The sequence below is a fragment of the Hemicordylus capensis genome, chromosome 4, assembly GCF_027244095.1.
Source record: "Hemicordylus capensis ecotype Gifberg chromosome 4, rHemCap1.1.pri, whole genome shotgun sequence".
Taxonomy (NCBI): Eukaryota; Metazoa; Chordata; class Lepidosauria; order Squamata; family Cordylidae; genus Hemicordylus; species Hemicordylus capensis.
Window position 1 is genome coordinate 21891403 of NC_069660.1, and position 10136 is coordinate 21901538.

At 44.9% G+C, this 10136-nt stretch overlaps 1 protein-coding gene across 1 annotated transcript in view; it reads right to left on the reverse strand.

The window, feature by feature from the left end:
• RBM38 (RNA binding motif protein 38) overlaps positions 1 to 9471 on the reverse strand; it is a 58851-nt gene extending 49380 nt beyond the window's left edge. The window contains exons 1-2 of the mRNA XM_053250060.1: positions 8825 to 9471; positions 2900 to 3023 (exon numbers count right to left, since the gene is read on the reverse strand). Coding sequence (XP_053106035.1) covers positions 2900 to 3023; positions 8825 to 8992 — 292 coding nt within the window. The 5' untranslated portion in view covers positions 8993 to 9471. The remainder of the gene's footprint in view (positions 1 to 2899; positions 3024 to 8824) is intronic.
• Between the last annotated feature and the right edge of the window lie 665 nt (positions 9472 to 10136).

A 10136-nucleotide genomic window follows, 5' to 3' on the forward strand; every position in this document is an offset into this window, starting at 1 on the left:
ATTTGGGCAAACCATCACCATCTGTGTCTTAGGACCTACAAAGATCTAGTGAGGGGAAGATTCTGTTACCTACCTTGTACGTCAGGAAGCTGGCAAACTCTATACATCTACATTATACACATGATGATAACTCATGAACCATTTGTTGGTGTTTGTGAACACTGTTCTCTTTTTTTTGTTACATTTTGCCTACAACTTTCTTCAGATTCTAAATATAGATCTTCGGCTTTTTAAATACTGGTTAGTCTTCCTAATATTTTTCTCTTATGCACCGACATTTGTTTTTGATAGTTTATTTAAAACCATCATTAACTGTTCTTGCCAGCTACTCTCTTTTTCTCTTTGGGTGTGTGTAACATATGTTTCTGTGTTATCTTTTCCATAATAAATCTTGTTTCTTTTAAAGTGCTGCTTCTGCTTTAGTCTAATACAACACATACATCCTTTGAACATCTTATCTTCACTTTTGGCATTTCCCCCAATATTGTCATAGTTGTGTTTATATATGGCTAGCTACATTCCATCAGTTATCCTCAGTCTTTCATCTCTCAGTCAGATTATCTATTTTGTTATACTCCTTTACTTTATCTTCGACAATGTATTTTTCAAACCTATATTTAGATTATTTCAGAAACACTCATCCCGCCCCCATCTTTTCTCACCATGCTTCAACATCTATGCTCTGAACTGTTAATAAATGGTGGCAACCTAACTTAAACCAAATACTGTATCTCGTAAGCCATATTCAAACATTATGTTCAACACATATGATGAGTGTACACAGGTATAATGATTCACATGTTAGTTGAATTCATGCACAGCAATATACCCTGTCTGTGCTATGCATTTGAGGGGCCTGTAACACTTTCGCTTTTAAAATGAAATATTTCATTTATCCTTATTTAGGTACCTACAATTTGTTTTGACTGCTGTTAGTTGCTACACTCCCAGTTCAGAAAACCATAGATAGGACTTCAGGCATGGGGCCAAAGCTCAGGGGAAGAGCATCTGCGTTGCATGTAGGAAAATCCCAGTTTCAGTCTCTGGCATCTCGAGATTGACTCCCAGGTTCAATCCCGGGCTTTCTCTGTGGCTGCCCCAGGGCTTTGGAATATGCTCCCTACTGAAATAAAAGCATTTCCTTCTCTGTTTGTTTTCAGGAAGAGCCTCAAGACTCTGTTTTTTCAGGCTTTTAATTAGAATTAATTTTAATAATTTAAAACTTGTTTTAATATCTATTTTATTCTACTGTTTTTATTATGTATTTTAATCTGTAACTTTTAAATATTTTAAATTCTGTACACCCCCTAGAGATGTACATATCAGGCAGTATAGAAATATGATGAATGAATGAATGAATGAATGAATCTATCTCTTGGTAAGTTGGTATTTGCACGAACCAAGGTTCATGCACAAGTTCGGCACTGAACCAGTTTGGATGAGGTCCAAACCGGTACAGCACCATGGGGAGGGGAGCAGGATTTTTTATTTTATTTTAATTTTTTTAAGAGAGGAGGTTCTTATCTGCTCTCTACTGCCGCATACAGCTTCCTGCTACAACAGTGCTTGGCCCAAGTACCCCCGCGCAATGCCAGCCCACACATGGCGTCTGCGCATGTGCCACATGGGGGTAACTGAGCCAAGCGCTGCTGCAGCAGGAAGCTGCATGCAGCAGCGGTGAACAGGTAAGGACCTGCACTTTTTAAGAGATCCTGCTCCCTGCTACCAAACTGGTTTGGACCTTGTCTGAACCAGTTCGGCACTGAACCTGTGCACAATCCCTACCAGTGCGGCTGGGAAAGATTCCTGCCTGAAACCTTGGAGAGATGTTGCTAGTCAGTGCAGACAATACTGAGCCAGATAGACCAATGGTCTGATTTGGTATAAGGCAGCTTTCTATATTCATCTGTTCCTAATTGCCAGTGTGGGCATTTTCCCCTTTAGATGTAAAATATTTCAATCTTACCTAAGTACACCAGAATGGGACAAACACTCCAATGAATTTTCTAAAATTAAAAAAAGGTTTATAGTGCGATTTGAGTTGTATGAAAATATTGCATGGAATGTTCACTTGCCATCATTTATTTCAGATGCCATGCTAGCTCAATACCTAATTCAGTGATGACGACGACTACTACTATTACTATGTATATACCACTTTTCAACAAAAGTTCTCAAGTTGGTTTACACAGAGAAACTAGGGCCAATGTGCAAGCTTCAACCTTCCTCCTCATGCACAGATCCCTTTCCCACTAGATGGACCAATGGCCTGACTTAAAAGGTGGCAGCTTCCTATGACATCGTCAGGTGCTATCTGGCAGTAACAGTCAGGAACTGCACAGGTGCCTTCCCTTGGCTGCTAGGACCTAGAACACACATAAGCCATATTCAAACATCATGATGTATGTGTGTTCAGGTGTCTACACACATGTACATGTGTTTGTGTGAGTTACTTTACCTGCATCCATGTTAAAAGTGAACATGGGCACAGGTCCCTCAAATAGATCAGAAGTGCACTGCTGTACATATGTTCAACATAACATTCAAAGAACTGGATGCGCTTACAGATCCATACATGGGCACATTGTACATGTGCTGAACATAATGTGTTAACAGGGCCACGGCTGCATGGGTCTCCGCTGTCTTTTCTTGCCTAAACTCTTCCAGTACTTGCCAAGAGATTGCCAGTGCTCTGAAAGCCCGATTCTTGGCAGCAGAAACCATCACACAAAATAAGCTTAATTTGCAGTGCTTTATTTGGACAGCAGAAGCTGAGTTTCCTGGGTGCAGAATACACACACAGCCCTGTTTGTATTGCCCTATTCAAACCCAGAAAAGAGACCCTGAACGTGTTTCAGAGAGCCTGGCAAAAAGGAGAGGGAAGAGGGGTTTGCCTCACCAGTTTGAATACTCCTTGGTTTGGCTCCCAGATAGGCCAGGTTGACATTTGCTTTCCGGCCATCGATGATGGGGTTGGGATCCTTGCACGCCCTCTCGGCCGCAGCGCGGTCAGCCATGGTCACCTAGAAAGGAGCACACATTACAGCTGCAGAGAGAGAGAGAGAGAGAGAGAGAGAGAGAGAGAGAGAGAGAGAGAGAGAGAACACCACGCACGTTCTTCCTTTGGCAAGCACTTGCACAAAACTGTTGGGAGTTAAGAGCTACAATTGCTTCTCCTTAAATTTCACTTCAAAAAGCTGTAAGAGGGGATAATCCTTCATGTAAGGCTGGAGAGGGAGAAAGACTACAAGTGGAGATGCCACACTCTTTCTGGCTCTGTTTGATAGAGCAACAAGTAAAAGGCTGAGCACTGCACAGCCTCGTGCTCCCTGAAGTGATGGCAAGCGATGCTGCTGCGTAAGATGCAAGCTCCCTTGAACTCCAGCTCACATGCACTGGCTGCTTACTGCTGCAGTGCCTCTACCACTAGAAGGTTTGCCCTTCAAAAGTGGTTGCTTGGCGATGTCCATCTCCTATTGGAGAAGCCAAGAGGCAATGAAGCATCTCGGTGGAAGCATCTCGGTGGTATGGGGCAGTGCAGTTCAGAGTAGTTATTTTTGCTTCCCTTTTTCAAAAAGCTGGACCCTCCTCCAGAAAGGTAAAGGTAGAGTGTGCTGTCAAGTCAATTTCGACTCCTGGCACCCACAGAGCCCTGTGGTTTTCTTTTGGTAGAGTACAGGAGGGGTTTACCATTGCCTCCTCCCACGCAGTATGAGATGATGCCTTTCAGCATCTTCTTATATTGCTGCTGCCCGATATAGTACCAGTGGGGATTCAAACTGGCAACCTTCTGCTTGTTAGTCAAGCATTTCTCTGCTGTGCCACTTAAGGTGACTCCATACACCCTTCAAATGTGCAGTGGAATAGGGGACAACAGCCGTTACTTTCTCCCCAGGGCAAAGTAAATGGGAGCAGAGGCAGTTTACAGCAGCAAGAACAGAAGAGACGAATAGAACTTTGCCCCTGAAGATGGGAGAAAACTACGATACAATACATTGCTACCCTTTGAAAAGACAGGTGCTGTTCTCATCTACATAAACCAGCCACCTTTAAGGACTGCTGCAATAGGTGACAAAAATTGCAACATGGAATGGATCTCCAAGTAGGAAGGGGAATGCTACTGGATGCATTGTAAACTGCCAAACCTGCTGTTTTATTGTGACTCGCCTTGAGCTGCATTTCACTGGAGGGGTGGCACTGGGTGACTCTGGGCCAGTCAGCCTAACCTACCTCGCAGGGTTGTTTTGAAGATAAAAATAACCATGTACATCGCTCTGGACTCCTTGGCGGAAGAGCGAGATATAAATGTAATAATAATAATAATAATAATAATAATAATAATAATAATAAACATATTCTATATAAATAAATAATAAATATAAATTCTATAAACCAAGGGTTCTCAAACTTGGGCACCCCAGACGTTATTGGACTATAACTTCCAACACCCCCAGGCCATTGTGGCTGGGGGTGATGGGAGCAGTGATCGCTCTTATTTTTTTTCCATCTCTGTGCGGAATGAGTTTTGTTCTGGGCTGCAGAATCAAGGCACTGTGTGCGCACCTACATTCAGAATGGGGCCTTCCTGATTCAACCTGAGCAGGAGCAGACATCAGAAAACTTGTGAGCGTGCACACATGCCTTAGAGGGGACAGTGGATGGGAGTTGTAGTCTAACAAGATCTGGGGACCAAAGTTTGAGAACCTCAGCTACAAACAAACAAACATAAACGTGATGGTCCTACAGGCCAGTAAATCATTTTGTCTATACATGCCTATCTACATGGTGAAGGAACTCTGCAACATATAAACAGGCCATAACTTCATATAGGACAACAAGCTTTAAATTGGTAGGTATACAGTATAATCCCATGCACACCTACATGGAAATAAGTTCCACTGTGTTCAATGGGGCTAACTCCCAGGAAAGCATACTTAGGATTGCAGTCTTAATAAAATGTTTGGCCTGGCCTTCCAGGATTTATAAACTGTTTTTAAACCGTGAAGGTTTGCCCTGGTTTTCCAGAGTTTTAAAAAAACTGTTTTAATTGTTTTAATAATGGTTTTATGTTGTTTTTACAGTTTTCAGTTTTAACAGTTAATTGATTTTTGTTTTGTTTTAATGTAAACTGCCCTGAGCCATTTTTGGAAGGGCAGCTCAGAAATCAAATAAATAAATAATAAATAAAATAAATAGTTGATTAATTAGGATTGGGTGCAGCAAGGGTGCACTTGTTTATGTTTGAGGGGTTTTTGGTTCTGGTGTGATACTGTAATTGGGAATATAAATAAAATAAATGATTTGCTTTCCTTCTAACAATGAGTTTTAGTTTGTTCTTTAAAAAACCTGTAAAATCTTTAAAAAACAACTACACCCTATATTGGGATTTTGAGAATATGCACATTTCTTTAATCAATTAGTTGGTTTAAAAGGCAGGTGATTCATCAAGTTCAAAGTCTTCAGCTGACTGACAGCTGAAGCCTGAACACATCCCACTGAAAAAGGAAGTTACTGACAGAAGCACATGCCATATTAAACTTGCATCAATGGCATTCCTGCTTTTCTCTCCTTTTCAAAAATGCTCAAGTATTGGGGGCGAGAAGCAGCATCATGAGAGTTCTGTAGATGCATCACCAAGATATTAGTCATGGAGCAGAGGTCATTTGCTGGTTAGAAGACTTAGCCCCACCTGCTGCTTTTTTACAAAACAAGGATAGGTTTCTCCTGGGGAATCATCTCAGTAAGAACTTTGGGAAATACAGCAGAGTACGCTAGAGCCCTGCTGGATCAGATGAAATTTCTGCCTAGTCCAGTATTCTGCTCCCCACTGCAGCCTCCAGAAAGCCCTCAACAAGGCTTGAAGGCAAGCTCTCTCTCTCTCTCTCTCACAGTTCTCCATAAACTGGTTGACCCATACTGGCTCCGAACCTGGAGGTCCCAGAATGATCAACCTATTTTCTGAGTTCCAGCACATTGAACACTGCTGTTTCTTGAGCACAAGGGACAATGGAAAACAAGACACCGCAGAAAACATTCTTTACCCCACTTGTACTTTATGCCTCACTTTCCTTCATACAGTCTCTGCCCCAATTAGCTAGAGCCATATTTTCCTAGTGTCATGGGCCCATGTGCCTCACTGACTCACTCTCGAGTCAGCTCCAGAAACATGGAGTTTGAACTCCACACTTTAGAAGCCCACTTACTGCCTAATGCACTGGGAAGGATACATCCTTCCTGGTGCACAACAAGAGCAAGACAGCTTCCAAAATGGGGAGTTTAAACTCCCCACTTGCTCTCCTATGCACCAGGAGGGACAGCTACAAGCCTCATAGCTTGTAGACAAGACAAAGCTAGCAATGACAAATAGATAGCTAGTTTGCTATTACAATACAACATGTGTCTACGTCCCCACCCCCCGCTTTTTAATTTAAGCATGCCTCAAATAAGTTGGGAAACACTGATCTGTAAGTTAAGGGTTCTCAAATTTGGATCCCCAGATGTTGCTCTCACTCCAAGCTACAATGGCCAAACTGCTGGGGGTGGTAGGAATTTTAGTTCCACAACACCTGAGTGGGGACCCAAGTTTGAGAACCCCTGCTATAGTTCTTTCCTCTAATGAAGATGGGGTGTCATTCCTCTCATCCTTCCAGCAAAGAACTTGAACTGCAGCTGAAAGATAATTATAGGAAAGATAATAGGAAGCGGAAAAGCTCCCAAACCAGCAGAGTATCCGAGGGCAATGGACAACGTTGGAAGCAGGGGAAATAGGGAAGAAGACAGAGAGTTATGTCCACTGCCCTTTTGCAGAAATGGAAGAACCACCAAGTCAACTTGGGGGCAACGATACACGAAAGCAGGGCTGCTCAACCTCGGCCCTCTGAAGATGTTGGCCTACAACTCCCATAATCCCTGACTATTAGCCACTGCAGTTGAGGATTATGGGAGTTGTAGTCCAAAAACAGCAGGGGGGCTAAGTTGAGCAGGCCTGCACTAAGGTATAAAATCATTCTTCCCATAGTGCAAAGCATCCTTCAGATGATAGCTAAAATACAGTAGCAAGTTAACTGTTGCAGCTCTAGAAGACGAGGCACTTTGGAGTCAAAAAGCACCATGCCAGAACAGTAGCTAGTACAACATCCACAGAAACGTTGGTGTCACCCAGCAGTATTGTGGAAGGGAGATATATCTAGGCCCCACACAGCATACAACCTGCTGTTCTGCAGAACCTATACAACCCAAGCCAACCATCAGAAAACCAAAGGGCAAGAAATTAAGACCGAGAGATGCCCTTCCTTGAACCAGACACTCCCTGAACTAAGAGAACCCCAAGAGAAAACGCAAACCCCACGGCTTCATGGAACAGCGGCAGCAAAGAGACATTGGAACACAGACTTCCATTTCCACAGGAACACTCTAGCTAGTTTGTTGACAAAACTACCCCCGCCTCCAACTACGTGCCTGTAAACAAGGCCTCTTCTAGCTAATTCAATATCAGCTAGGAGAGTATTAATTCAACAATAATAAATAGAACAAGTCTATTGTTTGTTCTATTTCTAGAACATATCCACACAAATGAATGCATAAACCTCAACTAAGCAAAGCTTTGCAGGTTTATCAATGCAGGCAGCCCGCCAGGGCCTTGAAAACAGAGCCCTCCACAACTCAGGGGCTCTATGCAAGCCCTCCATCTCCAGAGTTCCTTCAAAAAGCTACATCCACTGAATACAATTCCATTTATTTCCCCTGAAAGCTGGATCTGCGGTCCATACACACCCTTGGAAGACCTTCTCTCTAGATGCCAATCTTTCTGTTCCCTAAAGCCCAAGAGGGAGTCCCAGCTCTGCAGACCCCAAGGCTGCACCAATTACTTTCCCTCCAAGTTACACTTTTGCCTCCTTATGGCTCCCTTCTCCAGAAAAGCCCCTCTAGATTTCTTGGCAGCTTCTGCAAAGGAAGCCCATTAAATCCAGTGCCTTGGGGCATATATGCAGGGTCACTAGATACAGACCGTTTAGGAACACAGGAAGCTGCCATTAGTCCATCTAGCTCAGTCTTGGCTTCACAGACTGGCAGTGGCTTCTCCAAGGTTGCAGGTATGCTTTGGTAGTTTGTTGGTTCAATAAAAAATTCTTGTCCTATTTAAAAAAAAAAAAATTCTTGTCCTATCTTGGAGATGCCAGGGAGGGAACAGAACCTAGATGCTCTTCCCAGAGCGGCTCCATCCGCTGAGGGGAATATCTTACAGTGCTCATGCATGTAGTCTCCCATTCATATGCAACCAGGGCAGACCCTGCTTAGCAAAGGGGACAAGTCATGTTTGCTACCACAAGACCAGCTCTCCTCCCTTAGCTTATACTGCCGCTATACACTCACAACCAGAGTGGTTAAAGGTTGGGTTGGGGCCTCCATAAGTTTATATCACACACATCAGTCACCAATATAAAGTTAAGCTGGAGCAAAGGAGGGATGGAGTACTAGTTAAAGTGGGGCCAAGTGGGACAAGCAAGGAGTGGGGAGGAGGAGAGGTTTTGGGAAGGGTTTGTTTTTGTTTTAAGTGTGGCATTCTTTTTGCACAGTCCCCATTTTTAACCCTTACAGTCCAGGCTTGAAGGCTAAGCAGAGGAATTCTACGCCACATAAAAGGTGTCTGCGACCAGGTAACCCCGGCGCGGTAAGACTCTGGCTAAATTAAGACGGCGCGTGCGAGAGGCGATCTGGATCCAGGGCAGCTCAACCGCGGCTCCTGGGGGGTGTACGCCACAAAGCCCTTCCCTCCAGCGGCAGGCAGACGGCCATCGCCGAGGAGCACCCGGGTTGCACTTACAAAGCCGTAGCCTCTGGACTTCCCGGTCTGCCGATCGGTGATGACGACGGCTTCCTCGATGTCCCCGAACACCTCGAAGTATTTCCTCAGCGAGGAGTCCGTGGTGTGGTAGGGCAGCCCCCCGACGAAGATCTTGGTGAAGGTAGTGTCCTTCTGCACCGTGTGCATGGCGCTGGCGGAGCAGCCCGGACGGCGGCTGCTGCTGCTGCTACTCCGGGAGGAGGAGGAAGAGGAGGAGGCGGGCGATGGGGAGTGGGAGAGGCTGGAAAAAGCATCCAAAAGGAGGAAAGGGGGAGTCGAGACGGGAGGAAAAACTTCCAGGGTGGAGGAAGATGATGTCCTACTCTGCCAGGATCATCGCCTCGCAGCAGGCTCAGCTGAGGAGGAGGGGTCCACGGGCGAGGAAGGGGCTCCGTCCCCCGAGCAACAGCGCCGTCGGATTAGGAATCGCAGCTCCGCGACCCATGCAGCGGCTCCAGAAGCAGCGAGAAGCGAAATCTTTGCCTTTTGAACCCTTTGGCGCCCGCCCCGCCGTGCAAAGTCCTCCTGCGTGAAGCCGACGAGCTCGAAACGGTTCCCCCAGGCGCACACCGAGGCTTTGTACCCATCGTCGTTTCCCTCCGCCCCTTTAAGTCCAGAGCTCCAACCACGCCTCCCGGGGGTGGCGTGCGGGGGACAAATACTGAGACAACCTAGCCGCTAAGGCCCATGGGGCTTGTAGTTCATAGGCGCTGTTGTCATTGCAATTCCGAGGGTAAGATTCCGTGTCCGTCGCAACAGCACGGCGGTGCCTCAAAAGACTGAGTTATCGTGGCATGAGCTTGCGAGGATTACTAGCACGTATTTAATCAAAAGCATTGGGTGTTAATCTTCAGTTGAGCGAGGGGTTGTTGTTGTTTTTTTACATATACATACATACATATTTAAAACCTAGTACCCCGCCTTTCCATTTTCAAAATCTCAAGATAGCTTACAATACAGATCAAAAACAAACCTAAACAATAACATTCCTAAAACTCGAAATATAGTGCAAGAATAAAAGCAGCAGAATCACTTAAAAAATGAAAATAAACTAGCATAGCCATCTGGACGTAGAAGAATTAAACGTTTAGGGAAACAGACGGACTTTTAGCATAGATAGACGTTCGCACACACGGATCTTTCTGGGCGGCACAAAGAACTTTGGAAAGCGTTAACTGTTTCGAGATTCCGCCTCTTGCGGAATACTTCCCCCCTCCATTTGTGAAGCCCTTTGTGTAGTTCCTCTCTCTCTCTCTCGGACTATAACTTCACATGTTGTTGTTTTTAGGGT